Source organism: Podarcis filfolensis (genome assembly GCF_964270895.1).
Source record: "Podarcis filfolensis genome assembly, chromosome: 7".
In the NCBI taxonomy this organism is placed as follows: Eukaryota; Metazoa; Chordata; class Lepidosauria; order Squamata; family Lacertidae; genus Podarcis; species Podarcis filfolensis.
Genome location: NC_139603.1, coordinates 74,799,364 through 74,824,175, shown reverse-complemented (window position 1 = coordinate 74,824,175; position 24,812 = coordinate 74,799,364). Strand labels below are relative to the sequence as shown.

The 24,812-nt window shown below is 44.5% G+C and overlaps 1 protein-coding gene across 10 annotated transcripts; it reads left to right on the top strand.

Annotated features, from left to right (window-relative positions):
• Positions 1–2,058: 2,058 nt before the first annotated feature.
• SLC30A8 (solute carrier family 30 member 8) lies at positions 2,059–18,306 on the top strand. Of its 10 annotated transcripts, XM_083622202.1 has the most exons (10): positions 2,173–2,423; positions 3,453–3,663; positions 3,793–3,921; positions 6,329–6,510; positions 9,323–9,469; positions 11,286–11,439; positions 13,416–13,605; positions 14,754–14,859; positions 15,952–16,086; positions 17,825–18,306. In XM_083622202.1, exons 3-10 carry the CDS (start codon positions 3,839–3,841, stop codon positions 17,968–17,970), a joined length of 1,143 nt encoding a protein of 380 aa, XP_083478328.1. In that variant the 5' UTR covers positions 2,173–2,423; positions 3,453–3,663; positions 3,793–3,838; the 3' UTR covers positions 17,971–18,306. The 10 variants fall into 10 exon arrangements, with proteins under 10 accessions (XP_083478327.1, XP_083478331.1, XP_083478334.1 ...); XM_083622201.1 differs by lacking the exon at positions 2,173–2,423 and adding an exon at positions 2,059–2,154 and having other exon boundaries at positions 3,453–3,921; XM_083622205.1 differs by lacking the exons at positions 2,173–2,423; positions 3,453–3,663 and adding an exon at positions 2,065–2,154.
• Positions 18,307–24,812: the final 6,506 nt, after the last annotated feature.

The window sequence follows — 24,812 nt, the reverse complement described above, 5'->3', positions numbered from 1 at the left end:
GTAGTCTTTCAGCAGATCTTTATACAGCCCTATCAGAATGTAGGGATAATTGTCCAAGTCCAAATATTGTGCTCTTGTGTTGTTAAGCCACTCCTCTAACTCAGTCAAGGGGGGGATCCTACCTTCTCTCTGGGCAGAGGGGATTGGGTGGGCTTGTTGGTCCTAGTTTCTGAGTTTCCCGATAGTAACTCCTGCTCCGGTCAGGCCTCAGGGACCTCGTTTTCTAAAGTTGCTTGTTGTAGCTCAGTTGCCAGGTCAACTCCCTCCCCTCCTTCGTTTGCTTCCATATCCTTCCCATGCCAGGTACGGTCGGTGGACCATCCGTGAGAGTGCAGGCTCTCCATATTTCTTGTACCGTCTGCTTTTCATTTGAAACAGTGTAAGATTTGGACCTGCTTTTTCCTTGGGGAGGTTTCTGCAGCTTGTGTAAGAGAAATTCCCAGTTCTTTATAACTCTGTCTTGTGAGACCATCCCCAGACTAGATTTGGGTTACTTGGTCCCGTTCGTATATTTGAGGGCTTTGTTTGAAAGAAACTTGGAGCATTGTAATTAGCCTCAAATAGTTTTAGATAACCTCCAGGAGTTTTGGATGGCTTCAGCAGGATTTCAAAGGGGCTGCTTTATGGGGATGGCAGTCTTCTTTTCTCCTAATTAGCTCAGTCAGGGAAGTAAGCAGGCCCAAAGCAGGAGGATGTTCAAAATGCCGTCCAGCGACTCCCGAAGTCCTTATCTGGCTGGGATATAAGCTTGTTTTCTGGAAGTGTGTCTTTTCCCCTTATTATTTTTTAAAAGCTCCTACTCACTCTGCTGAGGCTCACAGGAGACTTGCTTCAGGTGCCTTCTTCTCAATCTAGTGGGCTGTTCTTCTGCTCTGAACCCCAAGTTCCACCAGGAAAAAGAAAAGGGCTTAGAAAGATGTGTAGAAACATGCTCTTTAATCAGGCGAGATGTTACACAAGGCAGAGGTATCGACAATAATCGGGCTGATGTTGTAGCCATGAGGTCAGCTTGGACACTTGGCTCTAAGATGAACATGAAACCAGGTCCCTCCCCACTCAATGCTTATCTGCTAAACATCACCTCTGCCTTTTCTTTTTTGCTGCCAGAATGTTTCTTTTCTAACAAGATCCCATCCCCAAAGAAAAAGAAGTGCATCTAAGAGATATTGTAAGCAACATAATTACAGACTTAGTTCCTCAGCAGATTCCAGACATCATAAAAATGAAAACAAATGAGAGAACATCTGTTGTGGCCATGCTGCAAAATGAAAAGAGCAACTAAGGGTTGTATCTAGCACTGGTCATACTTGGGGCAGACCCATTGAAATGAGTGGATATAATGAACACAGGTCCATTCATTTCTATGGCTCTATGGGCACCACATGGCAGGACAGAGTCTCAAAGAAAGATGTGCTCTCCCAAGCCCAGATTCCCACAGTGTTCGCACACCTGTCTCAGCGACATCAACACTGGCTTGATCATGTCCACAGAATGGAAGATGGCAGGATCCCCAAGGATGTGCTCTGTGGGGAGCTGGCTTCAGGCACCAGGCCCATTGGTATTGAAAATTCATGATGATGGCCACCTGTCTAATTTCAACTGGGCATTGATTCCAGAGGGCTGGAGCTGCAGCACTAAAAAGCCCAGTGCCTAGTACAGATTAAGGTACTCTCAGCAGTGCCTCATCTGAGGGTGCAGTTGCCAGGCAGGGATATATATGGTGGAAAATAGTCCCTTAGGGGTAATCTGTTCCCACATTCTCAGCCTGTTTCATTATGCAGGACAAAGAGAAGACAGCTGACAGGAATACAATCCTTTCCAACAACTTGCTTACTTCATTTGATGTCAGTATGATGCCCTGGCTACTGCTTATCTTCCCAACCTATTGCTGGCTTGGTATCATTTGTTTGTGTGTGTGTTTTCCGTCTTCCTGCAGCAATTCTTCTCCACTGAAGATGTCCTAGCGACTGTGATGATGTCACAAAGCCTTTTCCCCACCCTCCCTTTTCATAACAGCGTCACCAGATGGGCAGAGCAACTCAGACCTTATTGACGCAGGGGGACACAAAGTGATGTCACAAAGGCTATCATTAACCCTTTAGCTCGGAGACACTTTGCAATGGTTGCACAGTAAACACTAGAATAAGTGCTTGGGTGAGCATTGTGAGGGGTGCGGAGGGCGGATGTCAATATGCCAACCCTTCAGGGCATGGGGAGTTCTGGCAGAGGGGTCTTGTCTGGCCAAAGGAGGTGAAAGGAGGACTTCTGGCTGCAGGTGCCCCCCATGGCTACCCCCCGCCAACGAGGTCTGGGTCATTCTGTTAATCTGTCCTCTCCAGTAGTGGTGTTAGTATATGCTGAATTGATCCAGAATGAAGCAGCTGCCATCTATTATTTGATCATTGGTAAGAGGGGCTGTCCTGGTATGTATTATTGGGACCGGGGCAGGTCTGAGGCGGAAAAGCAAGCCTATTCCAGCTTTGTCCACTTATGTTCTCAGTCTAGCATTGAGGCAGATCCGAAGGAAGGGCAGTAAAGGTAAAAATGTAAAGGACCCCTGGACGGTTAAGTCCAGTCAAAGACAACTATGGGGTTGCGGTGCTCATTTCACTTTCAGGCGTTTGTCCACAGACAGCTTTCTGGTCATGTAGCCAGCACACGGAAACGCGTTTACCTTCCCGCTACAGTGGTACCTATTGATCTACTTATATAAGCCAGAGCACACGGAAACGCCGTTTACCTTCCCGCTACAGTGGTACCTATTGATCTACTTGCGCTGGTGTGCTTTCGAACTGCTAGGTTGGCAGGAGCTGAGACAGAGGAACAGGAGCTAACCCTGTTGCAGAGATTTGAACCGTGACCTTCTGATCGGCAAGCCCAAGAGGCTCAGTGGTTTAGACCACAGCACCATCCTCGTCCCAGTAGCCATGGTCACTACATGTCTTTAGGTTCCAGGCAAAAACATTCCTCTTTACCCAAGCCTAAGGCTATTAAATAATCTGTGGCCCATGAAAGTGCCAAGGAGAGAGGTCTGTTATTATGGTGACTATTTTATTATTAAGTTGCCTGTCATTATGGGTTTTTATTATGTTCTTATCATTGGTGTTCTGTAATGTGTTTTTAATGTTGTAAACTGCCCTGGGATCTTCTGATCAAGGGCGGTACATAAATTGAATAAATAAGAAAATAAATAAAATGCAATTTAAATGGGAATAGAATAGGGAGCTAGGGAAGACTGTGACCGGGTGCCTGCTTAGTCAGTTTAAACTGTGGTTAATTTGGACAGTTCTTCAAAGAGAGGACACTTTCAAATCTATAAATTAGGACACATGGACATCCTGCACTGAGCCTATAACTAGAATAACAAACAGTCTTTGTGGAGCGAGTATGCATAAGCACAGGAGAAATCTGTTATGAAATCCTCAGGCTTAAATGGTTTTCTGTCCATGCAGGTCAAATGACCCAGGCTGTAGCTGCTAAGCAGTGAACAGCAGATTAGTTGTTTCAGAGAAGCCAGCGCTGTTCTGCAGTCACCTGTTGCAAGGGTTTGAGTGAACCTGAGTCAGCAAATCTTGTGCATTTGACTGTGTCAGTTGGGGGCTGTCAGAAAGCAGGAAGGCATTCAAGGCACAGAGACCGAACAGCAGATTTACATCCCGGGAGGTAAACAGAGATGCTCTCAGCAGTTGAGCAGTTATTGGGTCCCTGGGGATGATTCAGGAGAGGTCTAACCTTGGAAACTTGGGCAGCCGTTTCTCTTGAGCTACAAGAACTGTCTTAATTCCTCATCAGCATCCAAAGAGTGACACAGCCATCATCCGGGATAAACTTGGCCACCATGACAACTATGGCAAAGGGTTCCGAAAAGACTTCCCTTGTGAATGACAGAGGTGGAAAGAGGTACACCATAGATCTTCCCAGGTAACCATGTCATGCCTGTTTCATACTATTGCTTTGCTTTCTGTAGAATATCAAGATAAGCATGTTCCAAAGATGTAAAGTTACTTTTATAATTTGCTGGAAGTTGCCCAGACTGGCTGGGGCAATGCAGACAGATGGGTGGCATATTAATTATTATTATTATTATTATTATTATTATTATTATTAGGAAACATTATTGGTTCTAGACTTGCTGCGAGTTGCAGCATCACTTACTACAGAACATTCTCATTAATGTGGGATACGTTGTGGGTAGGCATGGCAGTGGAATTCAATTCAGTTTGCCGCTGATAGGTAAACCTACCTAATTTGATCCTTCCAAAACAATACACAAACTGAAACACAGTGCACCTTTGAAATTTGCATTTCTCTGAATTTGAAATGTAGTTCTCCAATCAAGTAATGGTGTAGAAAACTGCATATACTGAGGTAAATTGTCCATAAAAATGGATATATTAGTGAAAATAGGATGCAAAAAGGCATTATATTAAAAAATTGTATATTAGGCAAAACTGCATACTTAGATGTGTATATTAGGACAATATACACCCTAAAACGCTGCTGAATTTTCATGTGAAAATAAGTACATCACAAACGGATGTGGAAATGTGAGAAGGGAACTTATGAATGAAGCTGGGAGAAACCAAAACTGACAGATTCACTCATTTTCAGTTATGGATTACAAGTTTAACTTACTTGATATATTCTGTTATCCTACTGTATTGTAAGCCACTTTTGTTATCCTACAAAATACTGAAGTATAAATATTAAAGCTAATTATTCAGATAGCTGAAAACTTGGGTCCATCTCCCTTTTCCTGTAATACATTTCCTCTCAAATATTTTGCACAATCCTCACATGTCTACTCAGAAGTAAGCCCAGTGGGTTCCGTGGACCTTGCTCCCAGGTCAGTGTGTTTAGGATTGCCGTTATAGTGAACTAGATGATTTAGAGTTAGGTTGCAACCTTATATATAGTTTACTGGGAATGAACCCCACTGAAGTCTGTGGACCTACTTCTGAGTAAGTTTACAGACGATTGCCCTCCAGATGTTTTTGGCCTACAACTCCCATGATCCCTAGCTAGCAGGACCAGTGGTCAGGGACGATGGGAATTGTAGTCTCAAAACACCTGGAGGGCCGAGTTTGAGGAAGCCTGATATAAATGGAAGTAGAGAAACAAATTGTAGCCACCTTGGTTATTTGTCACAGACACATCCAAGGAATATTGACACACACTCTTTGTTACTTCAGACTGATGTATTTTGCGCCACCAGTCTGAGCCACACCACTGTAATACCAATAACTCACACGTTGAATCAGGATGTTTTCTCAGTCAGCCTAGCAAATTTACGGTTGCACAGCATAGCACATTAATTACATGCTATTGGCGTGTAATTTATTCAAGGCCCTCACTGAATGCATAAAACCTCTTAAGATAAGCAGGCTAGTAAATTAACGAAAGAAATCTAAACCAGCAGCCTGATCCCCAAAGTCTTTGAAATCTGTGATTTCACAAATATGGACCCCATACGCTCATGTGAAGAGAATCTCTCTCACTCGGCAGATAACCTGCATCCTAAGGATCTCAGATGCCTGCCCTTGGTTTAAAAGGAGCACAATTGTAGTCCTTGTGGCTACAAAGGTGAGCATGAAAATGCGTCGTCAGCAGAGGTGACACTTTGGCTGAGGGGCGCAGCGTGAGTGTGAAATCACACATGTGGTGAGTGGCGCACACATGCTGTTGGGAGGAGGCATGTCATTGGGAACAGACCTTGCCCAGTGCTGGGCAGCTTCAATGGCTCCTCCTCTCTCACACTCAGGAGGAGTCTGCCTTTGATGTTGTGCCACACTCAGCTTGGTGACTCAGCCTCTTCTGCCCTCTCAATAATGAGGAGCTAAGCCTCCTCCTAAGAAATAGAGGTGAAACTCAAAAAATTAGAATATCGTGGAAAAGCTCATTTCTTTCAGTAATTCAACTTAAAATTATAACAAATAAAGGCTTGACATATCTCGCTTTGCATGTCATGAGTTTATCTCCTATATTAGTTTCACCTTTTAAGTTGAATTACTGAAATAAATGAACTTTCCCACAATATTCCAATTTTTCGAGTTTCACCTGTATTGAGGGGGCGGATGACACTTCTGCACTCCAGAGTTGGCTCACCTGGTGGTCAGTGCCTGGTGAAAACTGAGGTGCCAGTGGCAGGCTGGCAAGGCTTACAGGGCGACTGGGGAGAGGGCTTGGTAATTTATTCAGCTCACAGAATGTGGCTTTTCTTGGAACAGAAATGATGGAGAGGGAGGGAAGGCTTGTGTAGAGAATAGAAAGTCGTCGAATTCACAAACGCTTCTTGTTCCTCTCTCACACATGACATTGATCTACTAAGGAATAATCCACACAAAGAGAACCACAGTGAGAAATCAGCAAATGTTGAGCCGGTTTCAAGGTATCACTGCCATAACCACTCAGAAGCCTATGAGGAGAGAAAGGGAGAGGAGAGGCAAGCCAAGAAGAAGCTTTACCTGGCATCGACAATCTGCTGCATCTTCTTGATAGCGGAAGTCGTAGGTGGGAGTTCACTATTTCTCTTGTTAAATCTCTCTCTCTCTCTCTCTCTGAAATATACTCAGAGTCGAGAGTGGATTTCATGCTCGTTATTCAGCTCATAGTGGTGAGGAGGAATGAAAGTCCCCTCAAAGTATCTTCTTTATATACATTATTTACACAATGGGCTGCACGTGATTGGCTAATTCCGGAATTCTCCTGTAGACCAATCAGGTTGTGGATTCACTTCCATCTGGAGCTGGATTGGGTGGCTCCTGCAGACCAATCATACTGCTGCATTGTTCTAGGACCAATCAGACTGCTGCATTCTGAATCCTATTGTTCTAGGACCAATCAGACTGCTGCATTTTGGATCCTATTCAACTCAGTACATAACTCTCTCTCTCTCTCTCTCTCTCTCTCTCTCTCTCTCTCACACACACACACACACACACACACCCCTCTCTAATCGAGGCAAACAGGAAGTACAGTCAAACCTCAGTTGTCGAACCCGTTTGGCTTCCAAAATGTTCGACAACTGAGGTCCAGCTTCCGATGGGCTGCAGGAGCTTCCTGCCCTCAAGTGGAAGCTGCGTTGGATGTTCAGCTTCCGAAAAAGGTTCGAAAATCGGAGCATCTACTGCAAGACAGAGCTGTTCTGCTTGGCCTTTGGTTGGACTCAGTCTGACCCTTATGTTTCCCTCCCCTTATGGTTTTGATTTATGGGCTACTATTAAAATGAGGCTGCATTTTAAATTGTATTTTAATAAACTGGTTTGTTTGTTTGTTTGTTTGTTTTCCCCTATTATGCTTTATTGTAATTTTATTGGTGTTAGCCGCCCTGAGCCCGGCTCTGGCCGGGGAGGGTGGGGTATAAATAAAATTTATTATTATTATTATTAGTATTATTATTATAGTTGTTAAAAACACAAGGTTTTCCCCATCTCCAGTTTATAAAGCGTTTAAATTGTTGTTGTGCCAGCTTTAAGCAGGGCTCTCTTTTTTGCTGCAGAACTTTAAGCTCTGATGAAACACGTATTAACTGCTAGTACAGACAGCAGTCTCTTTGACATTGCAACGATGAAACTGTTTTATTTTCACAATCAGTCTAGACACTGCTTGCTGGATGATTGACCACTGAGTGACTGACAATTCCCATTGCTGTGTTAGTGCACAAAGCAGTAAACAAGTCACTGTGAATAACGCTCTATCTCGGAAACAATTTGGTGGGAACATCATTACAAAGCAATAAAGACTTGCTAATCTGAAAGAAACATTTGTCTTTAAAATAATGAGAGAACAAATTATCTTTCCATCCTACTCTTAGGGGCAAACGCAACTGATACAGTGGTCTGGCTCACACACAACGCTATGCCAAAGCTATTACTTCATGTGGATGAGGAAGTGCGCAGTTGCACAGAGCAAAAAGAGTCAAAGCCACTTTGCTCCTTCCTTGATCCTGCTGCTGCTGGGCCACCTGGAGCTAAGCTACGGTTTGGATCAATGTTGTTTTCATAAGGACTTTAAAAAACAAAACAAAACAAAACTACAACATGGACGTGGCAATGTGGAGAACTGACTTTAAGATTGGAAAAATGATGGCTAACCTGATCCAAAACACCCACCCACCCTACTCACATGAAAACAAAGACCACCACAGCCAACCGCAAATGAACAACCACACCCTAGGCCAACCCCAACCTCTCTCACCACCAAAGAAATACAAGTGAATAGCAGAGAACCTGCACAAGCAACACTGACACCAAACCCTACATATAGTAATTAAAATAGAAACATCGTCACCCGATCCCACCCCTACCCATCTCCCCCCACCACCTCTTTCCCCCTTTTCTTCCTAATGTCTCAACAAATGAAACTGATTTGTAAAAATGTTAAATGGGGGGTGGTGAATACGAGAGAGACGTTGCAAACACTTTTGTAAATCAAGAAAATCTTTGATAAAAATAATAATAATAAAAGATTGGAAAAATGAGAAACTGAGAGAAACCCCAATTGTCAGATTCAACAATACCTAAGCTAATGTGAACCAGAGGATGGAAAGATTCTGGTTTGAAGGACACAGTGGTTCTCTCTCTCTCACACACACACATGTCCAGCCATCTAATAGTTACAGCAGTCATGCCTTGTAGGGACCAGCTGAGAGGCCCAAACCCCAGTAGGAGACCCACTACCAATCCCCGGTTGCCTCCTGTCCCTGGCGATCTTCCTCTGTGCTGTTCTTGTTTCTTCTCCTGGCGCCCCTGACCAAGCCTTGAAAGGAACCCTGAGAAAGTGCTGTAAAGTCCACATTCCTTGCCCTGTCTCTGTCTCAAAGATCTGGAAGATACAGTGTCCTGGATCTTGAGGGGGAGGACAGGGTGAGTGAGGATGGAGGGGAGAAGTGATCTGCAGAGGATCCAAAGGTCTTCCTGCAATGGCCACTCCTGAGTAAGTTTTGAGTGGGGGGAAAACTACCACATACCCTCCAACGTTCCTCAGATGCAAATAGGGCCATTCTATTCTACATCAGTATCACTGCTAGTTAGTTGTATTTATTGATTTGGGGGTTTTCTGTTTCCCTCAGGCTTTCCTAACCACAATACATAAATTCAAAGATTCCTGCACTTAAAAAACTGCACTGTTTCCGCCAATAACTTTTGTACTTGATCAACCAGGAGGAAATGTTCAAACAGTGATACTGATGTGGAACACAATGTCCCTATTTTCGTCTGGGGAACGTTGGAGGGAATGCTACCACTGTCTTTTGTGTGACATCTGTTTTGAATTTTTGCTTCCTTCCTTGGATTGAGTAACTATCATCATTGCTTTGACCTAGGTGGACACATGGCAGGTAGTCTTGCTGTGATGATGGATGCATCCCATGTAATGGTGGACCTGATGAGCTTTCTGATCAGCATCTTTTCTCTGTGGCTGTCATCTAAACCCCCCAGTAAGAGATTCACCTATGGATGGCACAGAGCAGGTACCAAGCATTACTGCAGTGTAAAAACTATGAAAAGCAATCCCTATCAACAATGGATCAGATGCTGAGATCAGCACAGAGAGTAGGGTCCCTCAAACTTGGATCTCCGAGCTGTTTTGGGACCGTAACACCAATCATCCCTAGCTAGCAGGACCAATGTGGTCAGGGATGATGGGAATTCTAGTCCAAAAACAACTGGAGGGCACCAGGTTGTGAAATGTTTGGGGTTGTAGCCAACTAAAGTCCTACTCAGAGTAGAACCATTGAAATTAATAAACCTAAGTTCATATCTATTAACTTCATTGGGGCTATTTCAGGCTTCAGGAGGATCTCCAGAGCCTTAGAATTAAGAAACAGATTGCTTCTGTGCACGTGCTTAGTCCAGGAATATGTCCACAGTGTCAGAATGGAGCTCAACATCATGTGATAAATTAACTCCTGGTTTTCCCCAAAGCTTTCTTCTTCAGAGCAGATTGATTTTGAGGACAAAAATGTCTCTCTCTCTTTTTTACTGTTGCTATTGTTAAGCAGGTGGGAGTTGGAAATCCCTGTTAAACTACTCCGAATAATTTTATGTGGACTGCTTTGGGGTCCTTGTTAGGTCGCTTTTAGGAATGACTGGGGGCCCCTCCACCAGATTTGGGTTTTTTGCTGCTATATTCTGCAACATGCCATTGATACAATAATACTGCATTTGTGGCAGATTTGTACTGGACCATCCACATATCATTCCACTTTGTTAGCTGTTGTGCGATGCTTCCTCCGTTTTTACCCTATTACCGTACTGCTATCTGGAAGGACACCTTTGCACTACAGTGTAAAAAAAAGAGGAGAGACATAAAACAAATAAACAAACCCCAAAACCTTTGTGGCAGATCTTATGGGATATGTACTGATTGGAAATGAAGCAATATGTCTGCCTTGAAACTCTTGCAGATACAAACACTACACATAGCATCATGTCTACAAATCATCATGAATGCACAATAAAAGGGAGGTCCAGAATGAATGAATGAAGTGTCATGACTTCCCCAAAGGAATCCTGGGAATCAGGAGTTCTGTTGGCGAATTCTACCTTCTTCACAGCACGACATATCCCAGGATTCCCTGGTGCAATGGAATGACCATTAACAACTTCTTCTCCTTCTCCTTCTGCTTCTCCTCCTCCTCCTCCTCCTCCTCCTCTTTCTTCTTTATTGAATTTATAGACTGCCCTATACCCGGGGATCTCAGAGCAGTTCACAGAATAAAATCAAGATATAAAACCACAAAATACATAACAACAATCCAATAGCCACCCCCACAAAAAAACATTTCAAAGGGGCATAGAATGTAAATCAGATCAACCAAAGGCCTGGTTAAAAAGGAACGTTTTTGCCTGGTGCCTAAAGGTGTATATTGAAGGTGTCAGGCGAACTTCCCTGGGGAGAGCATTCCACAGATGGGGAGCCACTGCAAAGAAGGCCGGTTCTTTTGCTGCCACCCTCCAGACCTCTCAAGTAGGCAGCACATGAAGAAGGGCCTCAGAAGATGATCTCAGGGTCTAAGTAGGTTCTTATGGAAAGAGGTGGTCCATGAGATATTGCAGTCCTGAGCTGTTTAAGGCTTTATAGGTCAAAACCAGCACTTTGAACAGGGCCTGGAAACTAATTGGTAGCCAGTGCAGTCGGACTAGAACTAGCACAGCTGAACCAGCACCAGTCTATAGTATAGGTAGAAGATCATATGCCCTACATCCAGTTGGGAGGGGGGGACAGTTTTTTGCTGGAAAAATATTTTAGTTACCCTACTATCCTAACAATTATTGAATCACTAGAAATCCTTGGAGCTTTCCTGTCAATTATCGTCATCTGGGTGGTGACTGGCATATTGACGTTTTTAGCCGTCATGAGGCTGTGGCACCCACATTATGAAATCGAAAGTACAGTCATGCTCATTACGTCTGCCTGCGCAGTAATAGCCAACATAATGTAAGTGGTCCTTTATCTTTGTTTTAATCTTAAATGCTACTGTGTCGAGAAAAATGTCATGTTATCATGAGCAATCTCTCCCCCCCCCCCTTTAAAAGTCTGGCTGGGTTCTGCGGTTATATTTCAGCAGGGGGAAACTGAAAGAGAATATAGAGTTCAACTAAGCTGGATATTTTGACATCGCTGGAATGGGCTCAGGGGAGGGATGCTAAGATGTCGGATTCACACAAAGAACAGCTGTGCAAGACAAACCCAGTTTGCTTCAAGTCCTGATTCAGCAATCATGATCAGCCCCCAGTTCATTTTGGAACACGCCATGCCTCACCTAACCCAGGTGCTGAACCAAATTGTTGAATTTCCACAACCCCTGGGTCAGGCAGCAAGGAGAAGCATGGGACAAGGAATGAATGTCTCTATTGCATCATCTCTTCCCCCTGCCCCATTGCCCAAACACATGTTTAATATCCTCTACCCCTTTTGACAGCTCTGGGTTGCTCTGGATGAATCCGATCCATGCAGATCCAATCTTAGGATCCAGGCAGATCCAGCCTTAACCCATTCCGGAAAAATCTCAGAACAGCCCAAATCAGCTCAATTGAGATTTGTCTGGTCCAGATGCATGGGCCTAGTTATCTAAATGTTATTGCAATTATTTGGAATAGCATTAAGAAAAGGAAAGAAGGAATGGCATTGGTCTCAAGGAGCTTACAGCCTAAATGTTGACAACAGAGGAAGGGAAAGAAAGAAAGAAAGAGAAAGAAATGCAGTTACAATTAAACATAATTAGGCTTCATTACAATTTGAGGATCAGGGGCATAAGCCAAATGCTTCATGGGAAAAGTAGGTGATTCAGAGGAGCAGGGAGGCCACCACGTACAGTGGTACCTTGGTTCTCAAATGCCTTGGTACTCAAACAACTTGGAACCCAAACACTACAAACCCGGAAGTAAGTGTTCCGGTTTGCAAACATTTTTTGGAAGCCAAAAATTCTCCGTTTTGAGTATTACGCTTCTGATTTGAGTGCCACTTCCATTTTGAGTGCCACACTTCCCTTTTGAGTGTTACACCGAGGTCTGTCTGTTTTTGCTATTTATTTTGCATTTTTGTGGCTTTTTGTTTGTTTTTGTGACTGTGTGGAACCCAGTTCAGCTACTAATTGGTTGATTGTGTGACTGCAGTACATTATTTATTGCTTTCATTTTATGGATCAATGGTCTCATTAGATAGAAAAATTCATGTTAAATTGCTGTTTTAGGGGTTGTTTTTTAAAGTTTGGAATGGATTAATCCATTTGCGTTACTTTCTATGGGAAAGCACACCTTGGTTTTGGAACGCTTTGGTTTTGGAAGGGATTTCCGGAACTGATTTTGAGAACCAAGTTACCACTGTACAAGTGTTTCAACAGTCTTGTGGAGGGAGACAGGAAGAAACAAATGCACTTGTCTGCCCAAACTCATCCTCATAACCGCAACCACCTAACCAGGGTGTTTAAACATAGCTTTTGGCTACACTGATAATAAAAAAAACCTGTTTGACACCAATTCATCTGCCTGCATTAAAAACTGCGAGGATATTTGCTTCATATGCTCAAGAAACAGGAGAGAATTATATAGCTATGGGATGTTTTCCATTACGTATCATAGCGTGCAGAAATTGTACGTGCTATGCCGATTCCAATAACTTGTTTTCATGTGCGTTTGATGTTTTTGCATTTGGCAAAGACTGTAAAGAAAGTGTAGGGGTTTTTCTGGTTCCGTTGACCTTTAGAACATATATCGCTTTTCTAATTAAGAAGGAACAAAAATCCAAAGTGGTGTACACAATCAAATTAAAGATTAAAACAGCACATTAAAAAACAGCTGAACGGAAACCAGAAAACCGAGCATCAGAACCTGGTTTTAATAGCTTCGTCAATGATGTGCTGGAAAAGCAAAGGGGTGAGGGGATGAGTGGTCTTGCTCGTGTGATTCTTGCAGATTAAGCTTCACCCTGCACCCAAAGGGGAAGGAGCATCTTCACCACGGCCACAAAGCCCATCACTGCAGACCTTCGGATTCAGAGCAAGTGTTAAACAATGCCAGTATAAGAGCCGCTTTTGTCCATGCCATTGGAGATCTGTTCCAGAGCCTTAGTGTGCTAATCAGTGCGCTTATAATCTTCTTTAAGGTCAGTTTTATTGAGTTGACTCACGTCCATAGCAATTAAGCATGCAGCTGTTTTCATAGCACGTCAAATTTTTATGCAGTGCAGCATTTTGTTCTCCCAGTGGCCAACCTATGGGAAGCCTGAAGAGGGCATGTGTAACTATTGAGAGGGATGTTGCCTTGGATACTGGAGGTGTGTTGCCGTTTGAGGGAATGCCAAAGTCTCACTTCCCACAACTTGTCTTGCAAAATTTCACTCAGGTCCACACCATACATTTACACCCTTAGACCACCTTAACAGTTATATGTGTTCTCCCAAGGAATCCTGGGAACTGTAGTCTATTAAGGAGGCTGACCTCATGGATCCAAAGTTCCCAGGATCCTCTGTGACTATTAAAGGAATATGACAGTGCTTTAAAGGCATGGTGTGGATCTGGCCTTGCTCAATCATTAGTTGTTGTTTATTAAACCGCCAATGTTGCACTGAGTCATTTTGTCCTGACTTCCTTCCTCAAAGTGCTACCTCTGTTACTGACACTGCTGTGAGGGTGAGGGTGGAGAGAACAGACCCCAAATTCTGGGTTCTGATATGGTTAATACAGTGGTACCTCTGGATGCGAACGGGTTCCGTTCCGGAGCCCTGTTCGCATCCTGAAGCGAACGCAACCCACGTCTGCGCGTGCACGGGTCGCAATTCGCCGCTTCCGTGCATGTGCGTGACGTCATTTTGAGCGTCTGTGCATGCGCAAGAGGCGAAACCCGGAAGTAATGCGCTCCGTTACTTCCGGGTCACCGCGGAGTGCAACCCGAAAAGGCTTAACCTGAAGCGACTTCAACCCAAGGTATGACTGTACTTATTAACTGGTTCAAACCTGTGGTGACAACCACAAGGCATTTGGTTACAAAGCAAATTTTATATTACAAATCATTTTTTTAAGTGCTTGTTAACAGAAAGTGGTTTATCATTGGGCTGCTGAATGGAAAAAAATAGTGATGCAGTTGACTTCTGACAAGCACACAGAGTGCGAACAAGACTGAGTGTATGTGTGGCGGGGAGGGGGGCTCATTTATTTTCACTGCACACAGGTGATGTAGTGACAATAAAGGTTTATTATTATTTATTATTATTATTATTGTTATTATTATTCACTGAATATCTATTTTTTCTAGCCAGAATACAAAATAGCCGACCCTATCTGCACATTTGTATTTTCTGTACTTATTCTGGCAACAACCTTCACTATTTTACGGGACATTTCAGTTGTGCTGATGGAAGGTAAGGTGTTTTGTTTGTAGAGCAACTTTTTTCCTGCAGAATCCTTCCTTCCTTCCTTCCTTCCTTCCTTATATCTACACTACTTATTATCCCACCTTGTTTGCATGATGAACCTCAAAGTGAGATACGTCAGAGGTGTCCAGGTGGCATCCCATTCATGAGCAAAGCCACCTACAGAATATCAAAGTATGAACCAGCATAGATCTAAATACTGAATTCAACAATAAAACATCATGTAAACATGACAGTATCCCCAGTTCTTAATGGCTGTCCAGGTAGCTCCCTGGTTTTCTAGGGAGTTTCATCTGATGAAGATGGCCATGGTTAGGACTGCTGGTGGCATAAGCCTCAGCGTGACTATGCATTCATTCAAAAATTATGGGATTTCATTATTACATTCCTCCTGTCCCACCAGATATCAATGAACGTAGGGTGCAGGAAATACCCAGCAGACCCAAACCTAGGAGGTCAACAGCAGAGGCTGTTATTGCTTTGCTTAGATATCTAGAAGCAACTGAGCTGTGTGAAGCAGCAGACCAGAAGCTGTTTGCATCATCCTTTGGCCAGAACTTTGATTGGTCTGATTATCTAACCTGATCCAACCATTCTGGGGTTTCTCTTAGCTCTCTGAACAAGCCTCCTGTTCAAAGGAACCTGCCTTTCCACCGTGGAACACACAAACCCCCTTAATTTACTTTAACGAAGGACCAGTTCACATATGTATGCAGCCTGGTGGTCTTTCACATGCTGTAGTGGTGGGTTATTTCTCTTCCCCTCTCTCTTAGATACGCAGTGCAACATACAAAGCCCTTATGTAGAGAGGTTGGGGTTGCACAAACTTTCCAATGATAACAAGGGGGGCAGAAATAATGGTGGGGCTGTGTGTATTCTTGTAATGTTATGTGATTGGTGAGTTGGGTTGGTGTGGATATACCTCTCTTTCCACCATGGGAAGAAATTAGATTGGCTTGCTAAACACACGGGCAAGCTCAGAAATGAAGCATTTCTAATGATCTGTGATGAAAAATTCTCTTTAACTGTAGGAATCTGTATTTTGGAAATTAAAAAAGGCATTTACCCCCTTTTCTACAGGGTCCCCAGGGGTACTTCCCTATGATGAGGTGAAAGAGAGAATTCTAGCAATAGAAAAAGTGGAGTCTGTTCACAGCCTTCATCTTTGGTGTCTGACAATGAATCAGATACTCCTATCAGCTCACATCGTCACAGGTCAGTACATTTCTGTAAAATAAAAAAAAAGCGTTTTCTTGGGAAATGAGGTTGAGCTGAAGTAAAGGCCACTATTTATCTGTGGTCACTGCTTGGTTGTTTTAAAAAGGGTACACAAGAAGATTTTTTTAAAAAAATTGTTGTGAATCTTATGGTCCCAACTCAGAACATACATCACTGATATCAAATGGCAGTTCCTTCTATGTGCTTATAATCATAGCCTACCTAAGTGTAGGCTGTGAGCCAGAAGTTCAACTCTTAGCTACAAGGTAGCCTTTGCTAGGGGGTCGAACGGGCACCACATATCAGGCTCGGGGAATCAAATCCCGCCCACGATGGCAGCCCAGAATCAGAGAAACGATAAAAGTTCTTACCAAGCAATTTATTCAATAATTTACAGAGAATGACGAAGGAATACAGCCGTCCCTAATAATGATGTTGCTCCAAGTAAAGTCCCACCCCTCCTGAAAGGTAAAGGGACCCCTGACTGTTAGGTCTAGTCGCGGATGACTCTGGGGTTGCGGTGCTCTTTTCGCTTTACTGGCCGAGGGAGCCGGCGTACAGCTTCCGGGTCATGACTAAGCCGCTTCTGGCGAACCAGAGCAGCGCACGGAAATGCCGTTTACCTTCCCGCCAGAGCGGTACCTATTTATCTACTTCCACTTTGGCGTGCTTTTGAACTGCTATGTTGGCAGGAGCAGGGACCGAGCAACGGGAGCTCACCCCGTTGCAGGGATTCAAACTGCCGACCTTCTGATCGGCAAGCCCTAGGCTCTGTGGTTTAGACCACCGCACCACCCGCGTCCCAGCCCACCCCTCCTACGTTTCCCTTATTTGACATCACTCCTGCGTCAGTTAATCTGAGCTTTCTGCCTCTGAGCTCTCTGTTCTAATACCTTCAATGCCCGTCTGGTCTTAGGAAGGGGGGGGGGGTTGTTGTTCCAGGAATGCTTTCCAAGGACACTGAGTTTGTCAGCTGTTTCTCCCCTCGTGCTTCTTCTTCCTGCTGTTCTCCTAGCTTCTGCCCTCTGCAGCCTCTGCATTATGCCCTTCTGTAAACCGCTGTTCTAAATCTATACTATCCTCCTGTTCTCAGGAAGGTTCAGGAGAAGAGGGGGCGGCCCCCACCATTCCTCTTCAGTCCAGTCCCTGACACCACAGCTCTCTCAAACTCAGAGACCTCTGTCTGAGATATGAAGATGATAATTATACTGACCAGGAAAAAGGGGAATGGAAGTATTTACTTTTGAAGAAAAGTTACACTCGGGAGTCACTAGGGTGCTGTTTACTGGGCATTTGTCCTGATTTCTTCACAAACAGTTTTATGACATCCACGATTACTGAGCATTTATCCAGATTATCTTGCACAAAGATTGTGGGGAGTTTATATGACATATTGTGCATTCATTCTGATTTTTCTGTGGGGAGGTTATATGATGTCACATCAAACAATTGTTATCCCATTGTTTCCACTGCATTTACCTGTCAGTTTCCGTAATGCAAAAAGCCTGGGTTGTTTTTTTTAAGCAGCTTTGTTTCCCAAGCGTACCAAAAACACTTTAATTGTTTAACCTGAATTTGAATCCTTCTCTACAGATTAGCAACAGTCTGGAAGCTGCCTAGTTTTTGCAAGCCCCACCCCTTGTTCGACAAACTATAATTGCATGAGAAAACTCTTGTCCTTAGGACTGCAAGATGTGCACTGCATCCATTAATTCCTTGTGTTTGTCTCCTACAGTGGACGCTGCAGACAAACAACAGATTTTGAATAAAATTACTGAAGTTCTATTTGACACTCACCATTTCTACGCGGTCACCCTTCAAATTGAAGCCAAAGCAGACCAGAAACCAGGCTGTGTTTTCTGTCAAGACCCAAGAGACTGAAGTTATTGGGTTGCACTAATAATCAGTCATTTGATGGGTCTGTGGCTACTAAGCGAGATGGATTAATAGGCTTTGCTTTGGCCCCAAATCAAACTGCATTGAAAACACAATGGCCTAAGCATTGTGAAGATTGCAGAACTCACGATTAGGGATCAGTGATTTAATCCATTTCCTCTCCTTACAACTTTTGTGTATGTTCATCCATAAGTCCTTTCCATTCTGTTTCCATATTAATCTGCTTCTTTATTTTAAAAAGTCTGCAATTATGTATTTAAATTCTATTTTGAAATGTATTTTCTCATAAATAAGCATTTAAAAATGTGTTTTCTCTCAAAATGTGTGCGGCTTTCTTCTGTTCTGTTTTCTTGTGCTGAGTATTACATTGAGGCAGTGCAAAAGTCAGTGCATAATTAACAGAGTAATCCCAACTGCCCCACCCCCTTACTCGGGGGTTGGTTGAACACCTCCACCTAACAAGGGGTGGGCAAATGTGTCAATTTTGTTTTCTTATTTTTCCTATCTTAAGTTCAGTTTTCCACATTTCCTCACCAGGTTGCAATATTTTAAGTCCTCATCAAAATTTGCCCCCAGATTAGTGTGAGATTCTCCTAATGTATGCAATTTTGTCTAATGCACACATTTTTGCAAAGCAATTTTCCTTACTGCGATGCATTTTTGTATGCTGTCTCCACTAATGTATGCGTTCATGTGCAGAACGTACCCTAGTACATGTATTTTTGGCTGAAGACAGCATTGCAAAATTCAGAGAAGTGTGAATTTTGAAGGGTGGCTGTGTTTCAGTTTGCATATTGTTTCAGAAGGTGCAAATTGGGTAAGCTCATCTTTAAATGTGAACTGAATTGAATTTCTCCACCATCCCTACACCCAACTAAACTGGCTGCCATTGCTGCAAAATGATGCAAGCATCACTCTGTCAGTTCAGAGCATCTCCTTCTACCTACCAAACATGCAGGTGGGAGGAAGGCTGCCAGTGGAAGACCCCAAAACGACACCTCCTGAAGGCAAGGATGGCTCAGCTGGCCTGGGATCTGCTGGCCCCACCACTGTCACGTGATAGCATTGGTCCCAATCGTTATATCAGCTCCAAACTAGAACAACCACCATCCTGCACCTCCCCTCCAGCACCCACACCTTCTGCTGTAATGATCCCGTTGCTACATAAAGCCTCACTGTTCAGCAACCAAGGTCTGAATTGCCCTACGAGTTCCAATCCACCCATTAGTCCGGGAGATGCCAATCAAGTCAGTTCACATCATAGACTCAGATACTTGGAAGGGACTTTGGAGGTCATTTAGTAACACCTACCCACGCCCTGTCCAATGCAATGTCTGCAATTCTGGACACAATTACAGCATCCCTGACACACACCTCCCCAGCCTCTCATTAAATAACAAGCAAAGGACAGACATCATCATCATCATTATTCCCTGCCTATCTGACTGGGTTGCCCCAGGCACTCTCCGCAAGTACTGAGTTCCTCAAGCATCCCTACTAGTGTCAGGCTTTAGGGAATCTGACCCCCCCCCATGGTAGGCAGCCAAGAATTGGATAAAGAAGGAGAGTTCTTACCTCTGCTGGGCCCGGGGTAACCCAAGTAACACGGTCCAGGTCCGGTCCCGAATCCAAGGGTTCCACGAGAAGTCAGTCCTGCAGGGCCAAGGCAGGACACGAGACAGAAAACCAGGGAAGGTCAGGCACAGGATCACAGGCAAGTTCTGGTAAACAGCAATGTTGCTCCCGCAACCTGGGGCGGGCCAACAGCCTTTTATCTTTGTTGGAGTAGCGGCTGGTCCTGATCTTCCGGTGGCTCACTTCCCTGTTTTGCCCGAAGGCGAGCACTCCTCCTACGAGTACTCAGGTCTCTCCTTCTCTCAGACCTTAGTCTCTGCAGCTCGGGAGATGTCGGTGGGTTACTAGACCCAGAGGCCGCCTCAGCCTCTCCTGACCCAGGAGCAGCTGTAAGTGATTGCCCAGCTGAAGGCAATGAGGTAATCCCAGCATCTGGAGCCGGCAGGCTCAGGTCCCTGACTCGGCCCAGCTGGTGCTTGTTTCAGGGGAACCTGTGCAGACTGGGGCTCTTCAGAATCAGGCCCCAGACTTGGTTCAGCTGCCGCCTGAGGCAAAGAATCCGGCGTGGACTGAGGCTCCTCTGGCTCCGAGTCCTAGCCCAAGTCCCAGGCCATCACATTACCAAGTCTTGTTATTCAATATTCACAGAGAGGGGCTTAGAATGGAGCTCTTGTAATAATGGTGTTGCTCCGAGTAAAGCCCCCCACTTCCTCCATCTCTCCTCTTATACATCATCCCTACATTGGCTAAGCTGAGCTTTCTGCCTCTGAGCTTTCTGTTCTCCTACTTTCAGTGCCTGCTGGGTTCTGGGAGAAGCGGGGGTCTGGAATGTTTTCCAAAGACACTGAGTCTGTCTGCTGTCTCTCCCCTGGTGCTACTGCTTCTTCCTGCTCCTCTTCCAATATTTCCCAGCTTCTCCCCTCTGTTTGGTGTGGGACCTTTCACAACCCACCATTCCAAATCTATACAGTGGTACCTTGGTTTAAGAACAGCTTAGTTTATGAACAACTTGGATTAAGAACGCTGCAAACCCGGAAGTAGGTGTTTTGGTTTGTGAACTTTGCCTTGGAAGCAGAACATGTTTCACTTCCTGTTGAGTGTGTTCCATTTGTCCCCCGCTGCTATGGGAAAGCACACCTTGGTTTAAGAATGCTTTGGTTTAAGAACGGACTTCTGGAACGGATTAAGTTCGTAAACCAAGGTACCACAGTAATGTCTCCTTCTTCTCTGGCAAGTTCAGGCTGAGGAGGCGGCATCCACTATTCCCCCCCCCCTCCTCCTCTGCCCAATCAGTATCTGACAACTAGCAATGAAAGGAAGCAACCCATTCCATCTTATTTCTACGTTGGCATACAAACCATGCCTTGTGAGGGGCTGCCAAAAAAAGATATTAAACCATTGGCCATGCTGGCTGGGGGTGATGGGAGCTGGCCACTCCTGCTGCCATAGAAAGGTTTGGGGAAACCCCACGCCCAACCCCATAAATGTTTGGACTGCATCCTATCAGCCCTAGTTAGAATGGCCAAGGTTAAGGAATGATGGGAGGTGCGGCCCCACTGGCAGAGGAAGAGGAGTGCGAGGGGGTGCGCACCGCCCCCGGCAGCGTGATCCCGGTGGAGTGCCATCACGGCTGCCCCTCTGCCCATGCTGGGTGCCATGCCCCCACAGGCGGTGCACTACGCCCCCAGCCCCGCCACCACCTGCTCTCCGCCCCCCAGTGCCGGAGCATGAGGCTCTGCCACTGTGCAGTCCACTGATATCTGTAGGGCCACAGGGGCCCCCTCCCCATTCCTGCCATCAGTCATCCTTGCCTTGGGCCCTAGGAAGGAAAAGGAGCTTGTAAACTCTGTATAAATCCAGAAGTCTTCTCTTCCTGAAGCATGCACAGAGAAATAGCACTCACAGGCTCTAATTTACCACACTGCCTCAATTTTAATAAGTAATAAAATATTGAACGAAACGTTTAAAAAGAAGCCGGTGGAATCATTAACTACTGAAAATGAGCAAAACAACAAGATGCTTCTTTAATTGCCTCTCCCCCTTCCCGACGCACAAAGACACAGTTTATGGAATGAGACACTATTGTGAGACAAAAAGATAATCAATGCTGAGTGGTTGTTCTAGTGAGCTGTGCGGCAATTTAACAGCGCAAACAGACCAGAGAGGCTGGAGACCCAACGTAGCCTTAAATTACTGTCTCAGGATACTGGAAGAATGGAAAGGCCAGCTGAAGGAACACAAGTCAATGAAGCATAAAGTTACCAAATGCACAGTAATGATGCTGCCATGGATGTAGCGACTCATGCAAAGAAGCATTGCGGGATGACCCAATTCAGGGATAAGGAACCTGTGACCCCACAGATGTTGTTGGGCTACCATCCACATCATCCTGGTCAGTGGCCGTGCTGGCTGTGGGTGATGCAAGTTGGAGTCCAACAGCACCTTGGGGGGCTACCTGCTCCCTCAGGGCCTCACCCTCCAGTTCTTAAATACTGTAAGTTCTCAGTTTGAGCTAACTCCATCGGTGCTGAAGGAACAGCTCCTCTGGAAGCCAAAGCCCTTGGGGCCAGTCTTCCTTGGAGCAGGAAAATGGACAAGTGGAAGATGCTGTTCCATGTCCTCACCCTCACCACTGATTGGATGCTCAAGAGTGGACAGACAGGCAGCAGCAGCAGTAGTGTGGCCTCACATCCTGCTTTACAGAGGTCAGGCCTCTGTCTGTCCAAGTGTGGTTTAAAGACACCTAAGAAGAAAGAGCAGAAGCCTTGACAGTTGCCCATCAACAGGGAACAACACCTGAGCATCAGGCTGAACAGAAACACATCACCTGGACACAGTCTTCCCCAATATGGTCTATTTATTGTGCTTCCATTCAGATTTCGGCATCTGTACATCAAGCTAACCACAAATCTGTGCCCTTTTATGGCGACCCTCTCAGTTGTTGTTTTTTAATTTTTATTTCAAAACCAAAAAAAAAAAAATTACAAACATCAAATTCAAAATCCATATTCATTTTCTAACATAAGCCTATTACATAGATTACCTAAATTAAAATATATCTAATTGCTCTAGGCTTCCCTTTGCTATATGTAAATACAACACAATTAATAAATTATATTATAAATGATATTATAGGTTCCCTTCTACCCCCACTCCCCTTCACCCGTGTGTGATTTCAATATTTTGCTTCTTCCATCTTGTTGTGTTGTTATACAGTGGTACCTCGGGTTAAGAATTTAATTCATTCTGGAGGTCCATTCTTAACCTGAAACTGTTCTTAACCCGAAGCACCACTTTAGCTAATGGGGCCTCCTGCTGCTGCCGCGCCGCTGCTGCGCGATTTCTGTTCTCATCCTGAAGCAAAGTTCTTAACCCGAGGTAATTCTATTATTATTTTCTTGCTTACCCCTGCATGTTTTACACATTCTCTATTAATATTTCAATTCCGGAACCATATTTTTTCATTTATTCCTTCACTCCATCCCACTCTCTAATTATTCTCTGATTTGAGTGGCCTCTAATAATTGCCGCCAGTTTTGTATGGCGACCATCTCAGGTTTTTTTGGCAACGCATTAGAAGGAAGGAAGATGAGCAAAAGAGTCAAGAAGCTCTGGAGGTCAACTGTAGAAGCCCCCAGAATTGTGTTGGCCTCAGCAGATGCCCAACTATTCTCCCACCCTCCCACTGGCTAACATATGCTCAAACTGTGAGCTTAATTTGCAAAGTAATGTTTTTTTCTTCATTGCAAAGGTTAAAGGTGTCCCTTTTACTGTGCATTCATGGTTATTTGTGGTCATGATGACATTGGTGTACGCAATCCCACTTTCAACACTGTTTATGCCTAGAAAGGATTTGGGGTAGACATGGGTGTAGACAGGGGGAGCATTGGGGGGAGGGCAGCTGCTCCCCCTTAAATAAAGTAAAAAAAATAGAAGTAGGAATTGCAGAAAGATTCCGACAGATTTTTCCAAGCACTTGGAGTCAAAAGAAAGTACAGTGGATGCTTGGGTTGGGAACATGATCCATGCAGGATGCACGTTCACAACCCGCAGCATTCGCAACCTGCAGTGGCGCGTCTGTGCACGTGCGGGTTACAATTTGGCGCTTCTGCGCATGCGCAAAGTGTGATTTAGCGCTTCTGCGCATGCACAAAGTGTGATTTAGCGCTTCTGCGCATGCGTGACCCCCGAAACCCGGAAGTAACCTGTTCCGGTACTTCCGGGTTCCGGTGGGTCCGTAACCTGAAAAAACGCAACATGAAGCGTCTGTAACCCAAGGTATGACTGTAATTTAAAGCAACTGTTGTTGGGACATTTCATTCCTAATCAGCTAGACAGAGCCAAACACAGGGTGATGTCAGGTGGGTGCCTTGCCCCCCCCCCCAATATATCTTGGCTACACCCATGGGTGGACAGACTGCTTTGTGCATGTCCATCAGTGCATGTCCTGTAACTTCCTGCTGAAATCCTGTAATTTTTCGTATCACAAATGTCTCATTCCGCTACAGTGCAAGAGTGCCATGCCATATGGCAATCATGCAATAACTTTGGGAAAGCATAACGGAACAAGTAAGAAAGCGGAATGATGTGGAGAGGATCCAGTATAAATTCACCACTAATGTCCTATGATTGCATCAGTGACATATTGCAGAATAAACTCACAAAAATAGCCCTCACACCAATCTGGAAGGGCCTTGAGGAGCTCATCCTTTACCCTGTTTATACAAGAATCCTTGCAGTGTTTCCCCTTCTTTCTTAAGAATATTTTTTATTGCTTTCCCCCTAAGGTGTGATATACTAGGGAAGTGCTCTTTGGGCAGCTCTGAGTCTTCTCTCTTCTTTAATGAATCCAGCACAATTGGATCTGGACTTTAATTTGAAAAGCCAAGCTGCTAGTAACCCAGGAATGATTACACATGACGACTCCCACTGCCTGCCTGGCTGGACTTTAAAAGAATTACATCTCCCTGGCCCCATACTAAATCTTATATTTATCATGGAGCCTACATTAAACAGGTCAGTTGCTTTGGCAGAGAAAAGATTCCATTGAGATGCCAAAGACTTCCCTTTTTCAAAGTTAAGTTTCTGTGCAGCGATTTTACTGCTTTTCCAGCGTTAGTAACAATTTCGTTGTTAACTTTTTCCTACCCAAATGTGCGGAAAAGTGTGCTTTAAAACGTCTGGCTGCTTTACCTTTGGGTAGGGATGGCGGAGAATTCTGACAGAAACAGAAACAGGAGAGGAAATTGGTC